This window comes from Melanerpes formicivorus, unplaced genomic scaffold, assembly GCF_026170545.1.
Source record: "Melanerpes formicivorus ecotype bairdi unplaced genomic scaffold, bMelFor1.0.p_v2 SCAF_55, whole genome shotgun sequence".
NCBI classification, from domain to species: Eukaryota; Metazoa; Chordata; class Aves; order Piciformes; family Picidae; genus Melanerpes; species Melanerpes formicivorus.
The window spans coordinates 3,974,071-4,000,105 of NW_027142407.1; the positions used below are offsets into that span (position 1 = coordinate 3,974,071).

The 26,035-nt window shown below is 43.5% G+C and overlaps 2 protein-coding genes across 4 annotated transcripts in view; both read left to right on the plus strand.

The window, feature by feature from the left end:
- Positions 1-7,969, plus strand: part of RELCH (RAB11 binding and LisH domain, coiled-coil and HEAT repeat containing) — a 76,344-nt gene extending 68,375 nt beyond the window's left edge. For both annotated transcript variants that reach the window (XM_068161001.1, XM_068161000.1), the window contains exons 27-29: positions 853-941; positions 3,429-3,499; positions 6,042-7,969. In XM_068161001.1, coding sequence (XP_068017102.1) covers positions 853-941; positions 3,429-3,499; positions 6,042-6,162 — 281 coding nt within the window. In that variant the 3' untranslated portion in view covers positions 6,163-7,969. The remainder of the gene's footprint in view (positions 1-852; positions 942-3,428; positions 3,500-6,041) is intronic.
- Positions 7,970-17,245: 9,276 nt separating this feature from the next.
- Positions 17,246-26,035, plus strand: part of TNFRSF11A (TNF receptor superfamily member 11a) — a 32,150-nt gene continuing 23,360 nt past the window's right edge. For both annotated transcript variants that reach the window (XM_068161008.1, XM_068161009.1), the window contains exon 1: positions 17,246-17,625. In XM_068161008.1, the coding sequence (XP_068017109.1) occupies positions 17,566-17,625 (60 nt within the window). In that variant the 5' untranslated portion in view covers positions 17,246-17,565. The remainder of the gene's footprint in view (positions 17,626-26,035) is intronic.

Below are 26,035 nucleotides of genomic sequence, written 5' to 3' on the forward strand. Positions count from 1 at the left end.
TAGCTCTCCAGCGGGGCCCACCAGGTCTCAAACAGTCAAACCTTCCTTCTGCTCGTCAAGGCCTCAGTAGGCCTGACTGTCTTCCACCTCCCTTCCCTCTAGTGCCCAGCCAGGCCTACTAGGTCTCAGCTGCACAGCAAGCAAACAGCTTGCCAGCAAGGCCTTCACTCCCACACAAACCCAAGCAATAGCAGCAGACTCATTCTCAAAGGAGAGAGGCGAGAGGAAGAGCAAACTGGCTGTGAGGTCTGCTTATATAGGGAGATGCAGGACTATGGGATGGAATAACAAATCACGATATCCTGTCCTCCCTCTGGGATGGACCATCTACCCCCTTGGGCTCTCTGGTCCTCCCTATGGTAGAACAGTTAGTCCTTAACCTACAACAGGGGGGAATGGTAGACAGCCTGGATGCTGCTCATGTAATGCTCATCAGTAGCCAAAACACTGCCATGTTATGAACACCTTTATAGCTACCAATAAGAACCACAGCACTGTGAGGGCTACTGTGGGCAAAATTAAGTCCCCTCTCAACCAGAACCAATACAGTGGAACTGATAGATACTTCTTATTTTTTATATGCTACAAAAGCAAAGTCCTTGATCTTAACCAGTAAATTAAAAAAGAAAAAATAAAGTGAGAATAATCATATGGATGGATGACACATAGGAAGTTCAATATATTTAAGATCTTTCTTCTAAGTCATGAAGTGCCAAATGCTGTTCTGTTTTCTTTGGGTTTGCTGCTGTAGCTTGTCCCTGTGTTCAGTAGAACAACATTATGAGAAGACTGATAAAATTTGTGTAATTGCAGAAGACAACACTTACAATACCTTAACAGCCTGGCTATTAGTTATTTCAGAGGATTTAATGGTCAATCACTTTTTACCAGGACTCAAGTGTTTACGAACTGACATGGAACATCTCTCTCCAGAGCATGAGGTGAGCAGCTGTGTTTATGAACTGAGTATGAGATGCAGGTGTCAACACAAGTTGAACTGTAATGGTATTTAAAACCAAAAGTTAAGGAGTGCTACTCCTCATGGTGCAGTCACCGTCCATGGAGACATTCAAAAGCCATCTGGACACTGTCCTGGGCAGCTGGTTCCAGATGGCTGTGTTTGAGCAGGAGGCTGGACCAGGTGACCTCTGGAGGTCTCTGCAAACCTCAACCATTCCATTATCCTGTGAATTGTAAAATCAGATTATAGTAAACAGAGAGGACCAACACAGGAGCTAACAATATCTTCTTTGATAGAAGGAGCTCACAGAAAGTAGCAGAAGAGACAATGATGCCTTGAGAAATTTGAAAATCTTCCCCATATGTCTATGCAATATTTTTGTAAATACTTAGAGGATGAACACTGACAGAGACTGAAATACAGGTACTAAGTCAGTAGCTGAAAATGGGAATCATAGTTTAGTTGCACGTTGGGAAAACCTTGACAATATGAACACATCAAGTGATGGAGGAAAAACTAAAATTACACAGGAAAGTCTGATTTTGGTAGGTTAATACTGCACTTTGGATTGCTTTGTACTTGTCAAAAGTAATTACTTTCCTTATCTTTGCAAAAGTGACCTGGGAATGCTATGTATTCTCTAGGATTTCTAGGATCTTATACATGGTAACAAAATACCTTCTTCCAGTTATATTTTCAGTCTAGCAGCCTATAGTCTCATTCTCTTATTTCCTCTATTATTATGTTACGTGATTTTCAGTATGTGGAACTGCAGGTAAATGGATTTGAGGAACCTTTCACATGTAAAAGGAAAGAATCTGACTTCAGAGGGCTGAGTCAGAAGGGACTGAGCATCAGTCAAAGGCAGAATAGCACTTCCTTACCGCAGGCAGCACTGGACGAGATCTGGCAATGCTACTATATATTCAGAGAGAGCGGGAAGATGTATTGTGTTTTGGGAAGTCTAAGAATATATCTGAAAGCTGCAGTAGGCAGAGTTGGATTTAGTTTGATTTTCTTTGTTCTGTCATGTTGACCAATGGGATAACTGATATCAGCACTAATACTTTGTTTTTGTGTAGTAGTAAAGTGCAACTTCTAAGGTTTAAGGGCATAGTCCATTCAAAAGGTGCCCTGAGTTAGAACAAAAGAGCATATTTGATTGAGTCTTGGAGCCAGAAAGGAACTGAGGACTTAAACAGAATTAAAAATAAGTAAAGACACTACTAATTTTAGTTACTTGTAGCTTTGAGTTTAATATTTCAAAGAAAGTGCTTAGCTTTCTCCTGAGCTGCGAGCAGAGAAAGTTTCCATTTCTGCGGTGCACATGTGTATGCAAATGATTGTGGTTTCACGCTTGGCTGTTTGACATAAGTGTTTCAAATGCTTTTGTCTTAGTCTGTTAGAACAGCACTGCTCTGAGCAGGGGCTTAGGCTAATGAACTGTGCTCTTGCTTTCAAAGACTGCTATGGGGAATCATTCCTATATTTTTGGTATGCTGGAGAAACATAAAATGTCCCTGCAGGGATGCTTTTAGTCTTAAATATTCTGCATCAACCTTTAATGCTACAATTGCTAAAGAAAAGAAAAACAGTAAAGAGGTAAACAGTAAAGGAAAAAAGTAAGGAAGAAAGGAAAAAGCAAAGGAAGAGAGAAAAGGAAAAAGGGAGGGAGGGAAGGAAGGAAGGAAAAAGCAAAGGAAGAGAGAAAAGGAAAAAGGGAGGGAAGGAAGAAAGGAAAAAGCAAAGGAAGAAAGGAGAAAAGGAAAAAAGGGAGGGAGGGAAGGAAGAAAAGAAAAAGTGAAGGGAGAGAAGAAAAGCAAAGGAAAAGAAGAAAGGGAAAGGAAAAGAGTTAAAAACAAAGGCAGATAGGAAAATGCAAAAGTAAAGTTTAAAAACCCCCAACAAACTGCCTTGATACTGTAGAAATGCTGGCAGACACCAGTGAAATGATATCAAGTTTGTTTTAGCACTTCCTTTCCATTAGGATGCTGTCTTAGGATGCCAGCACACCGTTTCTTTTCTTCCCTTGCTTTTTCTTTTATGCATCATGTTGACAAAGGCAGAAATGTTAAAAGGTATTTGAAAACTCTCTGAGGGAAAACAGAGCAGATGAACATGTCAAAGTCAATTGCTAATAAATAAAAGTACTGTTTGAAAAAGGAAGATCGGGAGGTGTATCACAGAAGTGGCTTTTCCTTTAGCTCTACTTTAAAAAGCCAGGGAAAACAGGAGAGAGTCTTGAACTCCTTGTGACAGTTACAAAAACATCTTCCTCCGAATGGTTTTGTTGTTTCTAGCCACAAGGCATTATCAGATAGTGGGAATTTCAATGCGCTTGAAAAACAACAGAGAAACTTTTTAAAACAGTTCTGCTAATGTCAGAATTAGTTGCAGAGTAGAGTTCAAACAAAGTTGTAATGTAAAAGAAAAGCTGTCATGTATGTCTCTTCCTTATGTGTCTTAGGTTATTTTAAGCTCCATGATAAAAGAGTGTGAACAGAAAGTTGAAAACAGGACCGTCCAAGAACCGCAGGGGTAAGACTTCCACTTCTCTTTTTTTTCTTTCTGTGCCTCCAGAGTAATGTTCTGCCAGAGTGTATTCCAGAATGGTGTCCAAGGCTTGTGACCAGGAATCCCACACTGACATATTCTGTGTCTGAAAGCAGAATTTAGGAGTTTTATGTTTAATTCAGTTTGTGGTTGTTACCCTCTCTAGTATAAAACAAAGGACAACACACTTTTATTTCTATCATAGTGATGCCATTCCTGTTTGCTTATACTTTGTTCTTAATTTTTTTTATCCTTTTTAAAGCAGTCATTGAATTTCTGATCTGAATCTGAGAAAGCAGGAAGTGCTTGCCCTAAGTGCAAGTGCCTTAAGTGTGGCATGCACCTTTCAACCCTCTTTCATGGGGTTAGCCTGCAGGCTAAAGGTTGTGGTAATGACCACAGCATCCTGGAGGCTGCTGTCTTTGCTTGCATGTGACTAGTGCACACAAGAAGACTTCCTCTAGTGCATAAACTAACCTACCTGTGTGAATACACCCTTTAGTAAATATGTTGGCTTTGGGGAAAAGCCACCTATGCCACATTTCAGTGAAACACCCATTGTACCAATGCACAGCTCTCCAGTGAGGGATCAGACATGTGGTGTGTGTACATCAATTCACCTCATGTGGTAGAGGTGGCAAGCTAAGCCTGCTTGTTGCTTGGAATGGCATACCAGCAGAAAAACTTCTCATGGGCTATTATACAACTTAATAAATCCTTAGCACTGTTGCCAGGAAGTTTGAGAATAGTAAGTATCTGAAAAAAGAATCCATGTTCAGTTCTGATACCTTGCCATGAGAATCAAGACAATTACTGAGACTTGTTTATGTCATGCTTCCTTATCTGTAACAAACTGATAGAATTTACTTCTTGAAAGAGCTCAGGCAAAATCTAGGAAGCAACTGGTACTTTGAGAATGACTTCAGAAAGGTGTACAAGAATAATTAAAAAAGGCCATGCTTTACAATGAATCACAGTCCATAGTGTATCTCTGCTCTGTCTGGTCATGGAGAAATCTTGTCTAAGGGAAAAGAAACATAGAAACTTTAAGATCTGAAGAATGCACTGTCAGTCACCTTCTTCACTTTTTCCTGTTCATGTGGCAATATTATGTGCTAGGGACTGTGTGTATTCAAGTTGAATGGCTGTTTTCATTAGGAAATAGTTATTTCATTAACATATTAGCTATTCACAGAACACAACAGGTTCATTTGACTTAATCCACAGGCGTATTCCTGGCTTGAAACATAAACAACCAGTCTAATGTTGAAAAATGTTTGCCATTTTAACTACAAACATAGGAAATAATGGCATCATTACTAATATTCCTGCTTATCATACATTGGCCTTCTTGCACTCCATCTTGAGACAGTTTACTTCTATGCAGAACAGTTGCATGTATCTGAAGTTGAGCTCACTGATGTGTTATAAATTTAATTAGTTAGTTAATAAACTAGTTTTGCAGAATTGGGTTAATTTTGTAACATCTAGTATAGTGGAACACTGGAACAGGTTGTCCAGGGAGGTAGTTGAGGCCCCATCCTTGGAGATATCTAAGGTCAGGCTCAACAGGGCTCTGGGCAACCTTATCTAATGGAGGATGTCCCTGCATGCTTGCGGGGGGGTTGGACTAGATGACCTTCAGCAATCTCTTCCAACACAAACAATTCTATGATTCTATGTTGTTTGAAGTTGTAGCATCTTGTAGGTTCAGTATTGATTGGGTTGTTCATTCCAGTCCAGTCTGTGGGAAAACTGTAGACTCTCCATTTTCCTCTCTGGTGCATATGATGCAGGAATGCTCGAGCAGTAGTAGTAGGAGTCACATTCACAACCAAAAGCAAGGGTTAGACCTAGTAGGACTCAATGTCTCAGGATGAGATTTACAAGGAATTTGCAAAGGGATTGGAGCAAAGCTGAACAAGTACTGTCAAACAGAGATTCTTTGGTAGTTAGTAGACTGACAGTCCACACCAACTTTAAATGTTCCTCAGATGGAAATATTCAGAAATATAAGAGAATTATGTTCAGAACCATTCAGTTCAGAACTCAGAGTTCAGAAATGTAAGAGAGCTTTTATTAAACTATACATCTGCTCATGGTCATTGTTGGAGGCAGGATACTTGGGCTGGATAGGTGCTTGGTCTGAATTAGTACTGTTGCCCTTAGATTGAATAAGACTGACATTTCAAGTGCAGAGATAAAGCCAGTCTTTCACAGAGGTATCCGTCACTAGAGCAGATTTCAAATAGGTAGCAAACACTGCTGTGGTGACTTCTCACAGTAGTAAAAAGCAATGTGCACAAAAATAGTTTACAGCTTCTCACTGGAGCCATGAGGGCATGACCATTCGTTTAACAGTGTCTACTTGTGCTTGCTGCTGATGACTTTTTGGTTCTTCTTGGTGCACTGGTCTTTTGTGACCTTGAAACTTCTAAACTGCAAAGGTCATGTGGATGCTTACTAAATAGCAGCACGGTGTTCTTTTTTCTTTGTAGTCTTGTCACTAAATGTTTTCCTTTCCTAGCTCCATATCGATTGCAGCAAGCCTTGTGAGCGAAGACACAAAGACCAAGTTTTTGAACAAAATGGGGCAGCTGACTACATCAGGAGCGATGCTGGCAAATGTCTTTCAGAGGAAGAAGTAAGACAGGGAAAGGAACTCACAGCTAACACTAAGGTGGACCTCACAGAGACTGGTTCCTGTACTTGAATTACTTGCCTTTTAATTTCTTCTGTCTTACGTTCTTGTAGTATAATTCTATTCTAACCTCCAAAGATATTTGCACTGCTTTTGAATATCGCTGTGTATCTGTTGATTTGGGGTTAACTGTGGGTGGTATAAAACTGAGATCATAGTCTGTACCAAGTCCCTGTTCTGTGTTCTTGTCTTTCCAGCATCATTTTTTTATATATATATATATATATAGTGGAAGGATTGGTTGTTTGGGGTTTTGTTCTGGCTTTTTTTAATTGTCTGACAGGATATCAGCAAATCTCTGTACTATACATGGAGCTATTATCACGGTACTTAAACTAATGTAAATTTGAAGTCATTGTTATGAGGTAATAAAAGTGGAGATTACTTATGTATTTAAATTATGGAAGAGTAATGCAGATTTTTTTTATTATGTTTCTAAAAAGAGGAGGAAGAGCCACCAGCATTTGTCTGTGCTTCTAGGGTTGTTTTTATAAGCATTGTGCATCTTGAATCCAGAGGAACTGCAGTATCTAATGTATGAGACTGGTTGCACTGTTATCAGTCTGCGAGAAATGCTCATGTTTCAGATGCTTTATGCTGACATTGTAAATGCTGTACAAAGTCCTTCAGATAAAATTCTCACATCTCTTGTGGGGTTTGTTTCGGTTTGGTTTTGGGTTTTGAGGTATGTTTCCTTTTGTTGGGTTTTTTGTTTTCTTTTGAAGCACTTTAACAACCAGTCTGTACATCCAGAGGCACATCCACTAAGTAAAGAAAAAAAACCTAATAAATTACTTAATGTGGACAAATGTATAAGCTACTATACAGGGGTCCCAGTACAGTTCTGCAGGCAGAGGAAAGTTATGCAGGAGAAAGTGCTTTCATCTTGCAGTCAGTATGCAGTTCTGTGTACTGTGAAAGCTAAAATGAAGTTGTTGTGCTGTTTAGATTGAATCTCAGCTCAATATTCATTTCAGAGTATTTGAAATAATGTTAAGATGAAAACTAAAATTAATCTCTTTTGCTGTTCAGATTGAATCTTGGCTCAAATTTTATTTCAGAGTATTTGAAATGATGTTAAGAGAGCTTGACATGCAGGTGTTTTTACATGTTAAGTGGGCTGCATACAAGGAGTACCTTCAACAACTACCAGTTAGTTTTGATAGCAAGGAAGCATTAACAACTTAAATACATTTATTCTTGTGCAGCACTTTTTCTGCCCCCTTCTTTATGTCAGTGTAAGCTTCCTAAAGTAAACTCAAGTGCATGCATGAACTGGTATGAGGTAGCAAAACACAAAAGCTCAGGCATTCTCTGAGATGGTACCATTCAGGTGTCATTACTAACATCTCTGAGGACAAGGGAATCCCCAAGAGAGAGAGAAGAAGGAATTCTTTTCTGAAAGAGAATAGGGACAGAAGTAGCACTTTGGGTGTTGTCCTTAGATGGAAATAATGGAGATAATTTGAGACTTTAACTGCTTCATGTTTCCGCCTGTTGGCTCTGCCTATAGTTGCCTGCCATGTTTGTGTTGTGACAGCGCCTGCTGCACACCTGCACTGTCGGTCCCTTTACACTGCACTGATGAAACCTTTTTCTTGAGATTACAGACAGCTCCATGCCTTCGTGTTGCTTGTTGCCATGAAAGTATACTTTTAGCAGACTGACTGTGAAATTCCTGGAGACATTCCTGAGGAATGGGAAGTGGTGACATTCCTCTCTATTGTTCCGTTGTCAATAAAATGTTTTCTATACCTGCCTTGTCTCATTACTTCTACTCTTCTCCAAAACAGGTTATTGCACCAAACTAGCTGTTACAGGGGAGAGGTCTGATGCACAGAAATTCTTCAGCCTTAACCTTTTTTTTTCCCCACATAGCAGATGGGAGACTGAACTTGTTAGATTTCCCATCTCAGTGTGCCTTTTTCACTTTGGCTTCTAGTCATGTGGCTTTTATTGGCATTTTCATGCAGGGTCTCTTTCTTTCCCATGCCACAGGTTTGTTTTAATTTACTTTTTTCCTCTGTCTCTTTTCCAGTAGTTGCAGAGATAGCTCTGTAGTCATGAGACCAAAATGACTTGTTTATGGTTAAACTCCTACTTACCAAAGCAGGGCAGCTGCCTGCAGGCTGCCTGTGAAAGTGGCTCCTAACCCACACTGAAGTTCAGCCAGTGTTTGGAAACCTGCTAATTGGCACAAGGCAAAAATCTGACAGCAATTTAGCTGGATGACTGTGGGATGAGACTCTGTTAATATAAATGTAGCATCTTTGCCCAGCTAGGTTCAGTCTCTCAAACTCCTTGCAGTGTTTAGTCAGCAATTTACTTCACACCAGTTGAGCCAAGAAGGAATTTGAGAATCCTGACCCAGTAACTTCTAAGGTGAAAAAGAAAATATCTGTATAGGCAACAACTCTTAGGCAGGATGTGTTCAATAATTTTGTCTCCTAAATTTCAGGTCTCTGTTCCTAGATGTCAATTGCAGAAGGTCTTTTAAGTGTTTACCAAATGTGATAAATTTTTGAGATGTCTAATTGTTCTGACTGGGGTTGTTTTACTTTTTCTTCCTAGCTATGGCACTAGCATTCAGGAGATGGAAGGTGGTGTGGTTCAGGTCCAGCCGGCAACCAAGCCCCACGCAGCTGCTCCCACCACTGCCAGCTCCCACACTTCTTTCCCCTGCTGGGACAGGAAGGAAAATGGGAAGAAAAAAGCAAAAGCTGGTTAGTTGAGATAGGACAGAACAGCAGAAAGAGATAAAAACAATCAGGAAGAAGGAATACTGATGAAATAGTCTGTGAAGAGAGTGATACAAAATGCAGCACTGACCACAGTGGCCTGGCCTGCTCCCACCACACCACAGTCACCTGCTCAAGGTACCCACTTTGGCCCCTTCCCTTGTATGTAGTGGGCCTGATGTCACTATAGTATCAAATGCCCATTGGCTAGCTGGCTTGGCTTTAGTTGGGGGGTTGGACTAGATGATCTTTTGAGGTCCCTTCCAATCCCTGACATTATGTGAGTCTCCAGTTTTTCTCAGCTTCTTGTGAAGGGAAAAAAAAAAAAAGGGGGGGAGTGGGGTGACCAAAAATACAAAACCAAACAACCCAAAAACTTAACCCTACCCTCGTTGAACCCAGGACAGAAAGAAAAGTGAGTAATCTCTAAAGAATTACCAGAATATTTTAACTTTTTTCCCCCCCTGCTGTTGTTATACAAACAAGTAAACCTTTGGGGGGAAAAAATGCTTCATGAAAAGACAACAGCTGCGTGGAAAAGCATGGAAAACAGAGAATCCCCTAGTGGTTGTCTTAAAATGTTTATGTTTTGGATTTATGTTTGGAGGTTTTCTAATAATCACAGTAATTTGTTATTCCATCCCATAATGCTGCATCTCATTATATAAGGAGGCCTCCCAGACAGCTCTTTCTCTCCTCTCTGCTCCAGGCATGTAGCAGCTGCTGCTATCTCTTTGGCTTGTGTGGGAGAGTGGACTTGTTGGAAAGCTATTTTCTTGTTGTGCAGCTGAGGCATAGTAGTGCCAGCTTGTGGAGGGGGCATTCAGGCCTAACATGAGGCTTGGTGGGCCTGCCTCAGTGGGGGGAAGTGAGGTGTAGTGTTGGGGGGGGAAGAGTTGACTGGTTGAGGCTTGGTGGGCTCAGCTGGAGAGCCAGACCTGAGCTGATCATGACTGTGTAGATACCTCTCTTTTTTCCCTGAATGCCTTTTATACTTGTATTTATTTTTGTAAATAGTATTTTTATTTAACCTCCAATTCTGTGCAAGTGTAGTTATTTACTCCTTTGGGGTAAATTCATTCTGTCCTCAATCCAGAGCTGTTTCAGCTCTAAACCGAGACAGCAGGATTGGAATGGATTAGTGGATAGAGAAAATGAGGAAGCTGATGCTTGCAAATTAAAAATGTGCAGATTGAAAGATACAAATTATCCATGGAAAGATCTGTTGTGAGAACAAGGAGTTTTTGTCATATTTAGCGGGAATTCATTGCTATGTATGGATGATGATTCAAAATGATGCAGAAAAAGCAGAAGTGTGGAATATTTCTGCTCTGTCTCCTGTGACAATGTTAATGGCATTTTTTGTTCCAGGCCTGAATGATTCTACATTGTAGTACAGTTTGTAAAGGTGATTATCATCCATTCCAAATGTTCTAAGTAATTTCCCATGTGAAACTTGCTGTTGTTGATGTTTAAGTGACCATGAAGTACCAGCAAAGCTTCACAAGGTAGGAAATCATTAATATGCTGGTTGGCGTGGCATTGATCCAGGCTGGAATCACAGAATCTTGCATCAGATGAAAATGCTGCTGAATTACAGGGTTGCAGTGTGGCACTGGGCAACAAGGCTTCAAGGAAACCAGTTTGATGTTTACTGGCTGCACTTGGCTAGCCTTTCTAGCAAACACATGCAGATAATTAGCTAATTTGTTGTAGCTTATAAAATGGGTTGATATAGAGAAGGGCTGTTGAGTAAGTAGGCTAATCAGGTTCTGAGTAACCAGAAATGAGTGATTATTTTCCAGCAAAGCTGTTTCTAAAGTGTTCTGCCTTTAGGTTTAATGCTGGTCAGGTTTCATGCTTACAGGTAGGTTGTAAGAAAGGATTCTGGGTTTGTATGGTTTATAACACACAGGCAAGTTGGTGGTAAATAGCCTGTTTCTTTGGAGGTATCTGCACTGAGCTTGAACTTCCATCATACTTCCAGTGTAGTGAAAAGCTTCTTTAGCCTGAAGAGTTCAAGTCCCTAGAAACATGGAACATGAGTAGTTCTACTGTGTAAGTCAGTAACTTGAAAAGGTAACTCACAAATCGATGTCAAGAGCCAACACCATGCTGGTAGTCTGCCCAGTTCCTTTCACAGTACGGTATTGCACATGTTCCTCACTAGGGCCTAGAATGATTTTGTTTGAGGTCTTGTGCTGTTGCTTTTTGCCTTACACTTCAATTGAGGTTTTTCCCATTCCCCAGAAAGGGGAAACTTCTTCAGCCTGGCTTGCAGCTGAGGTAGTATGACGGAGTCCTCAAGTCAGAGCAGCTGCAACATGTGCTTTGTAGGATCCCATGTGGCATCTTGCCCGGGCCTGTTACACCTTCCCTTTAAATACGCTGCAAGGGGATCAGGAAGTGGGAAGAAGGAAGAAGCAGCTGTCATGTTTAATAGGCAATAAGGTGTTATTTAGATTTGATCCTTTGCTAAGGGATGAATGCACTCTATTGAGCCAAGTCTGAGTCATTCAGCAGAGTTTTCAAAGACATTCAAGATCATTCCATGCGCTGATAAGAGGGTGACGCTGCAGAACTGATAATGGGCTCTTGCACAGTGTTTCTAACATCTCAGTCCACTTGAGGAAGGGTTGGTGGGTGTTTGCCAGCCTCGAATTTTCCTCTGCAGGCAAGAGAGACAAGCTTCATGCCAGTATTGCTCTTGCCCTAAGGATGGATATATGACTTGTCGCCATTTAAAGACTCCAGGGCAAAACCTCCCAGGACAGATTTTAGATTACTCTTCCCTTCCCCTTCCCTCTTCCCCAACAGGGAAAAATAGACAGGGGAAAGAAAAGGGTTAGACAAACCACTTACATGGAATTGGAAGTTAAAAAGGTAATTTTAACTAGAAATAACAGGTATTAAGGAAGAAGAAATACACAGAGAAAATAAGGGAGGATATATATACACAGATCAGTCCTGACCCACATGGTCAGCAGCTCTCTCAGGCAAGGCAGCTCTAGACGTGAAGGCAGGAAGCAAGGGAAAGACAGACCCTGGACCTGCCCCCCCACCTGCCAGTACAAGCAGGAAAGGGGAGGGAATAAACCCAGTCTAGTGACTCCCACACCTTAACCCAAAACATGTCCTAAGTCTTAGAAGTCACCAGGCTGGTATCTCTTACAAGCACCATCAAGTATTTAAAGTTAAAAATTCACCACAACTTTGTATTTCTTTCTAGAAGTATGCAGGTATCATTATTGCAGGTACAGTGGTTGTGTGTGCTTGCACAGATGTCAATTATTGGATGTATTAATGATGGCTGCTTGGGAGCTTTTTTTCTTTTGAGTACTGCAGACTTCAGGGTTTTGACATTCAGGACTTCTGCAGTTTTGTGGGATTATAAAAGATGAGCTGTGTAAAGCAGACCAGTGTGACTAAAAAGCTTTATTATCCATAGATTGATAGAGTGGGTTGGGTTGGAAGGGACCTTAAAGATAATCTAGTTCCAACACCCATGCCATGGGCAGGGACACCTTCCACTAGACCAGGTTGCTAAAGGCCTCATCCAAACTGGTCTTGAACACCTCAAGGAAGGAGACACCCATGTCCTCCCTGGGCAGCCTGTTCCAGTGTCTCACCACCCTCACTGTAAAGAATTTCTTCCTAATACCTGCTCTGAGTCTCCCCTCCTCAAGGCCTTGCCTCTCATCCTATCATTACAAGCCCCTGTAAAAAATTTCTTCACAGCTTTCTTGTAGGCCCCCTTCAGGTACTGGAAGGCCACTATAAGGTCTCCCCAGAGCCTTCTTTTCTGTAGGCTGAACAGCCCCAACTCTTGCAGTGTATTCCCTCAGGGGAGGTGCTCCAGACTTCTGAGCATCTTTATGGCCTTTCTCTGGAGCAGCTCCAGCAGTTCAGTATCCCTCTTATGCTGGGGTCACCAGAACAGGATACAGTGCTGCAGGTGGGGTCTCATAGGAGCAGAGTAGAGGAGGAGGATCACCCTTGTCCTGCTGGCCAGCTTGATAATAATTGCTCTGTCATTAAAAATACTTTCGTACTTGAAAATCTCAAAGAGATTGGGCAAAGACTGCTATGGGAAGTTGCATTTCACAGGAAGGAAGCAGTTTTACATTGCTGGCACCATTTTGTGTAGTAACTTTTTTTTTAAGGTAAGTAAAAAGATTTCTTTTTAATGGATTAATTGTAATAGCTAGAGACCTCGACTGAAATTAGAGCAGCCTGTTCTAGAAAGGCACAAATATTTTTCTGCCTTTTTTTTATCTTTCAGCATAGGAAGCTCCACATAGTGGATGATCCAACAGGGCCCTCTCCTTGTAGCAAGTGATGAGGCAGCCGCCTTTCTCCCTTGCCCCATAATGGACTCTGTACATGGCTTGCTGACACTCTATAAAGTGCACTGCAAGCTACCTGCCCCCCAAGGCATCCCCCTAATTTAGAGGGCACTCCTGGAGCTCTAACTCTGCACATGCTTTGGGCTTCTCCCTCACCTGCTGAGAGACAAATGTTTGTATTTACAAAGCTTGCATTCAGTTCAGAGTCCAAAACCCCAACCAAGCTTTATGACATCTAGTGGAAGAAAAACCTTGATCTTGATCCAGTAAAGACCTTTATCTTATCCCTCATTCTTCCAACAGAATGTGAGAGACAGGTGAACAGAAGCACCTTCACAGCCTTCCTGCACATTATGAACAGGTACGCTGGGGTGCAACCATGTGCCTTTTACTGTTCTGCACAGGTTTCCTTTGCATTGTTTCAGTGACCTAGGTTTAACACACAGCCTCCTAGTTCTCTGTCCTAGTGAAATGGGCTATTGGGAGGAGCTGGGAGCCTTGTGCAGGTAAAGGGCAGGGGAGTTCAGCAGCATGGATAAAGTGAAGGAGTAGTGAGGGATGTGAACGTAAGCCTAGAGCTGCTGTTCAGATGCCCAGCATCAATTGCTGCATACACCAAACTAATCATTAGCTTTGCTTTTCAGGTTGAAAGTTTTGGAAATGGGTCAAAATCAAGGATTCACCTGGGACTTAGCCTCTTATCCCATCTCCTGGAAAAGAGGCACTCTTACATTGATTCTGAAGTGGTTCCATTTTCAGACAGTCACAACACTTGCAGCATTACACTGAATGCTGTAGGTTCTTTTAAAATATTGTTTAGTATGCACTTTGCACTTTTTGCTCTCTAGGAAGCAGGTAAGAAGAGATCCATACTGACTGCAGACCTGCTAAATGATGAGACGTGCTCACAGTTTATTTACCATGGGAGGCTTCACCGTGGAAGCGATCCTGATACTACCCAAGGGAGCATTTTGATTTGTCACAGCTCTATGGCTGCATGTGATCTTCCATCTCTCTTCTCTACAAAGAGCATCCCAAAGGCTAGTCCAGTTTAGGCTTGCATGCCCTAGTGATGAGCAGAAACAGGAGGTACCCAAATACCACTGTAAGTTTGAAACTTTCCTATTTCAAGCATTTTGGTTTTATTCAAGAATTTTTTGAAAAGGGAGTAAGACCTTGTGAATAATAATGATAATAACAGTAGTACTAGTAATAATAGTAATAATAATAAAGCCTTCTGTATAAAGTAAAAAGCTGACAAGCCAGTTTGGGTATAAAATTCTAGTTTTTCCTTGTGCTACATAGAATGATACACATGACAAATACAAGAGCATTGACAGCACTTTCTCCTATACATTCCCTCATTCGCATTTTCAAGCACTCCCCTTCCAGTTTCTAACAACCTACTGCAATGCATAATTAGGACTATAAAGCACCCAGTAGTGGCTTCTGTGGGTTTTGGCTCAGAAACCTCAAATCTAACTTGGAGGAAAATGTCTTGAGTTTCCAAAAAGAGGCTGTTTTCACATAGTGGTAGAAAATGAGAGAAATTTCAGCCTGAACAAGAAAAGTCAGACAGAATCAGCAACAACACAAAAGTAATGGAGCTAAACGCAAAATATTGAAACATCTGGAGTAACTCTGAGCTGACCAGGACTTGGCTTCACTCAATGGCTTCAGAGCCTTTAATCAACACCTTCAGAATTAGCCCACAGTATGTGTAACTTCTCATGAGAGTGTGAGTTTGCTCCTGTAAATCTATGGTTAGAAAGAGCAGCTGATAAATAAACACTGCCCATAGCCTTAGTGCTGTGCTAAATGTGAAAAGGGGAAGAGACTTGGCAGACTTCTGTTTAAAAAGAAACATTTCCTTGTACTTTAAATACAAACATTTTAAAACAACCTGTCCAGAACAGGGCTGCAAATTTTTGGTTGTGGGTGGATATGGTGCTGGCAGAAGGACCTCCATCTGATGGTGCCCTACCATGCCACCAGCATCCCCCCAGGACCTACACAGAATGGCACCACAACCAGCAGCTGGGCACATATGTTTCACACGCCTCATGCAAAGCCCCTGATGAAGTTGTCTTGGCACACATTGCCTACCAGGCAAGCCAGGTGACAAAGCCACCCCTTCCCCCCCTTACTCCAAACTCAGTTTCTGTTCAGTACTAGAGGTGTAGCCTATCCAGCCCAAATGCACTGAAGAACCCTGACTTCTCTGGCAGATCAACAGGGTTCTGATGCTGCAATTAGAACTTCCATAGCTTTCTAAAACTGATCAGCATATTCCTTGCCCTAGTTCTTCTTGAGGTGAATGGGCAGCAGGACCAACCACTGGCCCTAAGCCAAGAACATTTAACCCCAACTGGCACTAAGCATCACACAGTTGCTCGCTCACTCCTTCCCAGTGAGAGAATCAGAAAGGTGTAAGTGAGAAAACTCATGGGTTGAGATGAAGAGAGTTTAACTGGTAAAGCAAAAGCTGCACATGCAAGCAAAACAAAACAAGGAGTTCATTCACTGCTTCCCATTGCCAAGCAGGTGTTCAGCCTCCCCTAACTTTATATGCAGAGCATATGGCATGCTGACATCATATGGTATGGAATAGCCCTTTGGTCAATTGGGGTCAGCTGTCCCCACTGTGTCTCCTTCCATTTTCTGTGCACCCCCCAGCCTTCTTTCTGATGGGGTGGTGTGAGAAGCAGAAAAGGTCTTGCCTTTGTGCAAGCTCTGCTTGGCAATAATGAAAATGTCTTTGTATTATAAACACTGTTTTCAGCACAATTCCAAAACATAGCCCCATGCTAGCTACTGTGAAGAAAACTAACTCTATATGATCAAAACCAGCACAGTGTTAAAAGGAACTTTAAGAAGGTTGAAAAGATCTGGGTTTATGGCCCCTTGAAACTCCACAAGAGTTGGAGCTTCATTTTGCAAAGCAGTCAGGCCCTCCCCACTAACTAAAGGAGAGAAACCTGACAGCTCTTTCTATCACAAGTGCTCCCTGGCTATGAGAATTGCTCATCTGAGCAGAAATCAGACCACAGCAGCACAGGTAAGGGGGATGGGGGTGGTGGTGTTGTATCCTTTCATCTTTTATGTTTACATTTGTTTGCAAACATGGAGTAATTTCTAAAGAACCTTTTTTCCCTCCCCCCACCCCCCCTTGGTCAAGGGTCTAATCTGAATACCTAAGCGAACGAACAACTTCCTTATTTACTCCAGTCAAAAGCAAAATCCCAGCTTATTTCACAGCAGCGTGTGAACACAGGGAGGCAGAGAAGATGGAGTAATGGCATGGCCCACTCTGCTGGATGCTCAGCCCCTGTGAATTGGTGCTGCTGAGAGGCACTGCCCTGTCCTGCCCCACTGTGGAAGATTCCTGCTCCTTTTGTGAAACTGAGAGCATTGCCAGCTGCAGCCACTCTTTAGCCAGACGAGGTGGTTGGTGCTGAGTCGATGTTGAGAAGGACTCTTTCAGGGGTCCAAGAGGCTGCCTTGCACTGTCCCAAGCTGGGTCGCAGGTATTGACGCTGTGCGTGGTGTGTAGTGTTTCAGGAGAGCTCCCAATGCACATCTTCTGCATGGGAGCAGAGGGGGGCTAGGTAATGGGATGGACTTTTTCCAGCACCCGGGGGCAGAAGAGTGGTTGCACCGGGATGGATCACAGAGCTCACTGGGAGGCCACCCGAGGCATAGCTGAGACCAAAAATGTTCTCTAACCGCATAAGGCAATATCCCGAGGCGACGAGGAGAAGGCAGCGACGGTGGGGCAAATGCACGGCGAGGGACGGCGCTAGATAAGGGGAGGGCTGCGAAGGGAAGGAAGGCGGAGAGGGTGGGAGGCAGGTGGATAGATGGCCCTGCTAGCGCGGGAAGGCAGTCCCGGGCGGCAGGAGGAGGGCCGCGGGCCGCGGTGACTAACTTCTTGTAAAAGGGGGTGGAGAAAGGAAAGGGAGGGACAAGAAGAGGGGGAAAAAAATACTCTGCATGTCAAGCCTGAGGAAATGCTGTGGGAACTGCAGCCGGCACCTTTTTTTGTTTTTTGTTTTGTTTTTGGCGTGTTGTGTTGGAGTTTTTTTTCCTCTCTAATCTCTCTTTTCCCCTCGTGTAGCTGAGAGGAAGGAAAGGAAGAAAGAGAAGTAGCTAGGTCAGATGTGCCTCACTGTGCTGCCGGGGTGCAGGGGCTTGGCTGGAAGGATCTAGTTTCTCTTCTGTGGCAGGAAAAGGAGCCACAGGAGAAGGCAGAGACGGACACCAGACATGCCCGTCCCGTCAGGCTGCTGGCTCCTTTTCCTTTGCCTCGCTGCTGCTGGCAAACAGGTAAGGCTGAGCTGCCAGGGCTGCGCCGGAGGAGGGGAAGGAGGGTGTCACAGCTCACGTCGGAGGGTGTTTTCTTCGCCTGTCGCTCGCAGAAGGTGATGAAGTCGGGGCCGTGGTATCTTGCACGGCCAGCACTCCAGAGTGGGGTTTAGTAGAGCAGCTTCCCTTCCCTTATTTTCCCTCTGTTTAGGCTTTGACTTTGGTTTTCCTTTCAGTTCGCCCTGTCTACCAAACGTCTCTCGATTCTTTAAAATCAAAATAGCCCAGACCCAAAGTTCTGACAGGAGCCAGAGGATCTGCAGAGAAAGCAGCGAGCTCCTGCCCAGGGCAGGGTGTTAGAAACCAGAAAATATTTGCAATGAGGTTGTTGAGGGTTATAATTTGCATGCAGAATGAAAATACGGCAGCCTCCACCCTACTGAACGGATTTATTCCAGAGAACGTGGGCACACTTGTCCCTCAGACACGGGATGAGCACATACAATCCTCGCAGCCCAGCTATAGATTTCAGCCTTTCCCCTTGTGTTCTGACCACCTTGCCATCCTGCGTGTAACACCTGGCGGCCCCAGGAGGACATCAGGTCCACAGGTGGAAAACTGAGGCCCAGCCCAACTACGTGACTTGCTTGGAGCTTCATGTGCTGTCCATGAGAGAGCTGGGGACCAAACCTCAGTCCCAGGTCAACTGCCCCAAAGGGGCAGCCCTTTCTGTTCAAGGGAAAAGTTCTGAGCAAGGTTTGGCTCAGTGTTTGTTTACAAACAGAGCATCCTCTCTTTGCAGCTTCATGCAATGCAGTGGTCAGTATGTTTTACAGCTGAGATTGTCATTGGCCTTCCCCTGCTTTCAGAAAGACCATTTTCTACAGTCAGCTTTTCCCGAGCCTTGTGAGTGACTTTCATTAGGTTTCCTTCAGTGATTTAAATTTTCAGTATCTTGCTTTGCTTTTTCTTATTACACAGCCCAAAAATTATTTCATTCCCTTTGGGTTATTTAAACCCTTCTAGGCTCACAGACTGTTTGCAAGTCCCATGCTACAGGCACTTTATTTCCTTCATTAATCAGTGTTTGGCAGCCTTGCCACTGTTTGCATTTCTTTCATTTGAACTTCTAGTATATCTCTGCCTCCCATTATTCTTGATTAGTTGTGTCATTTTAAGTGCTTCCCTGAATGCAGTGCTATAACTGGGCTATGGCTGTGTTCCCTGAGAGCAAGGTGCAGCTTCAAGGGGAAAAAAAAAAAGATAAAGATTAAAAACCAAAACAAAAAAAAAACCTCTGCTGTCTACAGCTTACAATTTAATGTCTGACCACATAGTCCTGAGAGCCTTTCGTCTGAATCTCTGATCCTAAATATGTTGCCTAAAACCACACAGGCCTTTTTTTCCCCTGTAAAACATATGTTTCATTCTGTCCACCCTTGCTGCTTAAGCTTCTCTTAAATTGCTGCTTTCCATACGTATATGAATGAGCCCCACGTGTTTGCAAAGTGACTTTTACATCATAGCTTTCAGGTGGTGTGTCCCATTACTCAGTACCCTGTGTATTTCTCTTGGTTTCTTCTCCCCTGATGTTCAGGAATGTGATCAAATACAGCCTGATGAGGAGACCTCAGTGTTCTTTGTACCTTTGCTTCAGGTTGCTAGCATTACATATATTCTTCCTACCGGAGCCATTTGGGTTTAGGGCAGTTGTTACCCTTAGAATCTCCTCATTGCCTGGAACCTGCCCAGCTCTTGAACAAACCTTGGAAATTCAGATTTCCATTCTATAGCTCCTAGCATATTTCACATACCCAGATGTAGAGACACTCCTCATTATTTCTCACCTCTCAGTTCATAGCCTTTCACATGGTGCAAGAACAGGGAACTTGTGTTTGAGGGTGATGTTAACATCTTTCCACTTCATTCAGCACGTGCTTAATTCTGAGTCTCTAAGAGGTTGCGCATGGTGCAACTTTCCATGGTCAGTGCTCTGTGCAAGTAGCAGTATAAAGAGTAGGGGGCTTCAGGAAAGTTGTCTTGTCAGTTGACATAAAATAAGCCACACTGTCAGAAAGCCCTTTAATCTTAAATCCTGTGTGCAACACTAAGCAGAGTCTGCAAGTCAAGAACGTGTAAGCAAGGCAAGCATGGAGACGTGCTGCTCCCAGCCAGCCTTTCAGGTTCTCCATTGCCTGGCTGATTTGAACAATAGTTACTTAAAAGGGTGTGTTTTCTGACGGAACAAATGTGAGAGTAAATGTAGTAGGGCTGAAGTTTGTCTGTTGCACTTGTGTTAGTTTAGAGTGGATAATATGGCAGGGTAGCGGCAAGGCAGTGCTATTTGCAGCGTATTTGCTGCAGAGAATGAGAAACACTTGGAAATGTAATTTAATGAGTAGTCATAATTCTGCTGAGAACAGGCATGATCATCGTCATCATTTTCACCAGAGAGGAAACAGGAACAGAAAATTTGTGACTTGCTGGAGGTCACACACCAAGTACAGAGCAGAACTTCTGGGAGCAGAGCTCAGCCCTCCCTCGTCTTGTGCTTCAGCCACAAGTTGATCTTTCCAAGTGATTTGACTTGGATGCCCGTCAGAAGTGTTTTGCTTTCTGAGACATGATGTGCTCAGCTTCTTCCTTTGTACAGAATAGTTACATCCCATTCTGTGCTTAACTCTGGCAGAGAGCATAAATGTTTCTTATCAGATAGGAGTTAGAGCTTGGGAGAATGTGTGTTTGCAAATATGCAGTAAAGCAGTTGCCTGATTTAATGCAAAGGACTCTTCCCTTGTATGGCCATGGGATGTTTTCTTCCAGTAGTCCATAATAGTAACTTTATAGGGAAATTTTGCATACTGCAAGCCTCTGGAATTCTTTGTAACAGAAAAATCTTGTCCAGAATTCTTAAAATACACAATCTTTATGATGAAGGGGAAAAAGAGCATAAAAAAGTCATAGAATCACAGAATGGTCTGGGTTGAAGGGACTTCTGAAGGTCATCTAGTCTGACCCCCCCTGCAGTAAGCAGGGGCATCCACAACTAGATCAGGCTGCCCAGAGCCCTGTTGAGCCCCACTTCAAATATTTACAGGGATGGGGCCCCAACCATGCTGTTATTTCACGAGCTTTCCTGATCCAGTGTTCCTGCTCTGATCAAGGCCCTAGGAATCACTCAGCGGAGCAAAACTTCTATAGTATCTAAACTCTTGCATTTACTCTGTTGTTGACAGCGTGGGTTTCAAAGTGTCTGTAATTCAATTAGTTCACTTGACAGAATGCCCTCACAGGAGTGGTTCCTATGGACACTGGCAAAATTTTCCTTGCTTTACAATTTCCCCCAGAACATGTGGACATCTTGCAGCACCTCTTATAAAGGGCATGCAATGCACATAAAACTGAATCAATCCACAGTTTGAGAAACCTCTACCACTTCCCTTTTCATGTTAAGCATTATCTTCCTGATGTAATTTCTTCTTTCCCACAAATGGGACCAAAACAAGCCTGCAGTGCATTTCACAAGTCAGTAGATTTCAAAGCTTAGTAGCCACCTTGAGGGTACTGATTGACATAATTTATGGCACAGGGCTTCTTCATACTGTGCCAGAAAGGGCTGGGGGGAAAGCAGGTCAAGCAGAGAGATTAACTGTGGTCCTAAGGATATGTTTCTGTAGCCCGTTACTGGCATCTCAAGCACCCTCAAGCTCAGAAAAATGGGATGTAATTTGATCACTCCTCAAGAACCATTGGAGATGGTAAAAAGGATGCATGCAAAATCACAGAAAACTTCACCAAATGCCTTCTGGTATTTATACCTTGATACTGTTTAGAGGAATCCTATCAAAGTCACTTCACTGTGTTTCTCCATCTATCCTTTGGAATTCAAATGCTGTACTGGATACTTGCATAGATGCAAGTCTGCTGCAAGTCTGTCCTTTTTCATGCTCTTCCCTGCCAGCTTCCTGTCTGTATGACCAGGTCTCCAGGAGGTGGTTGCAGTGACCAGAGCCAGCAGGGTTCTGCTACCACATGCTGTGACATCTGTGAGGGTCGCAGAGCACTGAAACAGGCTCTGCAGAGGGGCTGTGGCGTCTCCTTCTCTGGAGACTTTCAAGACCCATCTGGATGTGTTCCTGTGCAACCTGTGCTAGATTCTGTAGTCCTGCTCTGGCAGAGGGGTTGGACTCAATGATCTTTGTTGGCCCCTTCCATCCCTAATGTCCTGTGATCTGTGATCTCCTTCCATCCTACACCCAGTGCTGCAAGGGGCTGCTCTGCAGTATGGAGATTGTTGGATGCTTGGAGGAATTGGTCGCTTCAGATGCTGGTTTAGCTTAGTGGAGGCAGGTAATAGGGAAAGGAAAGAAACAGAGAGGTGGCTGGTGCAGCGCATCCTCAGCTGCAACCATGCTTCTTGCACACACTGCCCTCTTCATTTCAATGGAAACTCAAACTTGCCAGGCACTGGCTTCTGCTGCAGCTGCTCACCCTCTGGTTGAAGCAGCATTGGCATTGCCTGCACGGAGAAGCAGCTGCCCTGAGGATGGTTTGTAATTACTGATGGAAAGCGCAAAGGCAAATATTTGTGGGTTACAAATGCACTCTGAAAATGAAGTGCTGTTTAACTAGGCTGCACTATGGACTTGGTTCTGCCTCATGCTGTACGCAGCACAATAGTCTGCCTGCAGGAACTTGCCCCGTTTTATGACTAACTCTTTGTTGAAAACGGTCCAAAGTTCATGAAGTAGAAGAAAAGCTGCTGTTGGACCTCCCTCGGTGGCTAAGGCTGAAAGTCACAGTGAGCTGCAGGAAGGAATCCTGCTCCGCAGCCTCCTCTGGCACCCACAGCAGTCTGCTGTTCTTTTGGCTCAACAGCAGCAGGGTTTGGTGGCCTTCAGCTCTGGGGCAGTGTAATTTTCCTGATATTCCTTTGTCTGTCACCTCGGTGTGCAATCATATTTGCAGCATAGTGTGAAAGCCCAAGGACTCTTGTCTCAAAACAATGCATGTGGTGTGGCCAGGCTGCTTAGCCCCCAGTTGCTCTATTGTCTCAAACAAGATATTACCTGGTCTGAATAGATAAAGTGATGGGTTTGATTTACCTTAATAGCTCCATAGTCCCTTACAAAGGGCTGAACACACCAGAGCAGTGATACTGACTTAGGCCTAGTGCTCCAGGACATCCTGGGTTTTGTCCCATACCTATACAGCCACCTTAGTTGTTCTTCACAGCGCTTCCTGCGGTTACATTTTTGTTTGCCTTTTCAGGGTGTGAGTTCTCTGGACCCAGTGCTTGTTTTCTTCAGTGTTTGTACAGCACAGAGGATGTCATAGCTGCCAACAAAGAGCCATTAATCACTACAGGATAGAAGCCTGTCCAGTTCCCACCAAAGTCAGAGTGAGATCTTCCCTCACAGGCCCAGGATGGGACTGGATACAGTCCCCCTGGCCAGCTGCTGTCACACAAGATTCAGCATCCAACCCTCACCCTTATTCTCTGGGTCCTTTTGTGCCCATGACCCCACCAGCATCTCCACGTTCCCCCGCACCACATGGCCAAATGTGTTTGTAGTGGATCCCTGCCTCTTCCCTGTGATGTCCCCAAAGGACTGGCTGGAGCAGGGGCTGCAGCAAAGGATGGAGGCACAGTGGGCAGGCGGAGAGCTGAGAAACAGAGCCACCTCTTAGCTCAGCAAAACCCACTGGCTGCTCCTCCCTTAAGTCTAGATAAAAGAGACCAGGAAAGGCTGTGCTCAGTAAAAGAGCCAAGCTGGCTGGTTTAATCCACTCTGCAAGAGCCAATTAGCCAAGGAGGGAGAAAGAAAATTAGGTCATTCACCCTCACCACTTTGTGGCTACTCCAAAAGGAAAAAAAAAGTATATAGGATCTGTTCAAGAATGACAAAGAACAACATTTGTGACTGCAGATGGGTGCAGAACATATTTAGTCAGTGGTCAAAGTGGAGGGAAAAGAAAAGAAAACTTGCATGGAAAAAAAAATACTGTGAGGTTTTGTTAGGCAACCCATTAATCTAGGATAGAGATAGGGGAAAATGTGCTACTAAGTTCATATGAAGTCCTAAAAATTGCTTATGTAGCACTCAAGAGAGTCTATTTTGAGCATGTTGTTTTGCCACAGCAAATAGTTTTGCCTTAGGAGCATCATGTTCTTCCGTAATTTTTCATTGTTCAGGAGCAAGGATTGAGATGATTCCTTGAATTTGCTCTCACAGGAGAGAAAAAAAATCTCCCCTGTGATACCACATGTAGTGAAGCAGGCTGCTTTACACAAACCAGCCAAAGTCTGTTCAAACGAGGAGGAACTTGACTGGCCCACAGTAACCAACAGAATTCCTTGTGGTAACACCAAAGAGTAAACAAACCAATTCTCAACCCAGTCCTGCTCTCTTAAATAACAGCAGCAATTCCTTCATGATGGAGAAGGTACAGGTCTGGTCATGCAATTCTTACTACAACTTGCTGCAAGCCAGAATGGTTTGTGGGTGTTAGATGCATCCTCTCTACACAGCCATTGTCCAGAGTAAAGGCTACAGCCCTGCCACTACCCCTCCATATTTCTGCCTGCAGAGTATTCAGCATATGTTCCACAAGCAATGCCAAAATCCAGAAGGAAGCTAAAGCACAGGTGGGGAGAGCAGGCTTCCCCTGTTCTCTACAAGCTTTCTCATTCTTCCTGGCAGCTCAGCTAGGACTGCAGAATCTCACCTCACACTGAGATTCATGTGTTGTGTTCCACTCCAGTGGCATGCTGAAAGGAGAGGGTGCATAAACATACGGATTTTTAACCATAGAAAGCTGAACTCCTAATCTGGCATCCAGACATAGCCAAGCCCAAGAAATCTCTCATGGTCGTTCCTTCATTAAGACTTGACTTCCACTGACAAAACCTGGAAAAATAACCTGCTGAACTAAAATGGGAGAGGAAAGTGCTCCCCATAAATAACTGTATTCAGTGTCTTTATTATTGTTGTGATTAAGCAGGAATGGGTGTCAAGTTACTCATGGTGAGTCATTGAGACTGTAACCAGAGAGGTGGGACTGCTAAACTTTCCTAGTGAGCTCTGCTGCACCTGTTTAATCTGTAGGATTTGCCTTTTCACAGAATTAACCAGGTTGGAAAAGACCTTCAAGATGATCAAGTTCAACCTATAACCCAGCACCATCTAATAACTAAACCATGGCACTGAGTGCCTCATCCAGTCTTCTTTTAAACACTTCAGGGATGCTGACCCCACCACCTCCCCAGGCAGCACATTCCAATGGCCAATCTCTCTTTCTGTGAAGAACTTCTTCCTCACATCCAGACTAAACTTCCTCTGGCACAGCTTGAGACTGTGTCCTCTGGTTCTGTCACTGGCTACCTGGGAGAAGAGACCAACCCCCACTTGGCTACAACCTCCTTTCAGGTAGTTGTAGAGAGCAGTAAGGTCTCCCCTGAGCCTCCTCTTCTGCAGGCAAAACAAACCCCAATTCCCTCAGCTGTTCCTCGTAGGACTTGTGCTCCAGACTCCCTTGTGCAGGCCTTTTCACAAGCACAGCTGGGTATTATCATTAGTAATGCCATTATTCTGTAGCTTTTATTTCTGCTTCTTATGGGCTGTTGTCTTGCTGTCATGCCTTTTTGTTAAATATTTTGATTTAGATTTGGGTTTTTTTACTATCTGACTCATCTTTAAAATATTTTACCTAGTAGTCATTAGTCTTTGAATTGCTGTGACAGGGAGGACAGGTAGGTTCAAGCTTGAGGTTTTGCACCAAAGTGGAAGCAACATGCAAAAACTCCCAACTGCCCAGTCAGTGAAAATGTGAGGTGTACCCTTCTGGCTGCTGTATGAAGAGAGCTTTGTCTGTGAATACCAAAATGCTGAACACGTGACAGTGAGTTTTGTATCCACAGAAGGAAGGTGGCTAATGCACACAGTTGACTGATAGCCACTTTAACCCTGCCATCTATTGTCTCCATCATCTCCCATCTGATACACCTGAGGTTTCTGTCTGCTTTACTCCCACCGCCCCGCTGTGAGAGTGGTCAGTGTAGCACTTCTCCTTCACGTAGTCTGAGAGCTAGAAATAACTCTGCTGGGTTTTAAACTGTGGAATGGTCCTTCCTATTGGTGGAGCAGCACCAGTTACTTAGATGTTTGCTTTTTGCCCTGCACTAAAACAAAGGGAATAGTCAGGATGGAGCTTTTATTGCTGTTTGCCTGTTTCCTGGTTGCAAGTTAAGTTTTCTCTTGACCTCTTTATTACCAGTTTTACCCCTCATGCTCTTTCAGGCCTTTTCAGATATACTAACTCCATCAGGGTTTCAAGGACCTATTTTTAAGAGTGAAATAATATTTAGTTTATAGCTGTTGCCATTTCCCGGCTCTGTTTTACCACGTGGTGGTAGTTCTGTGATGTGGTT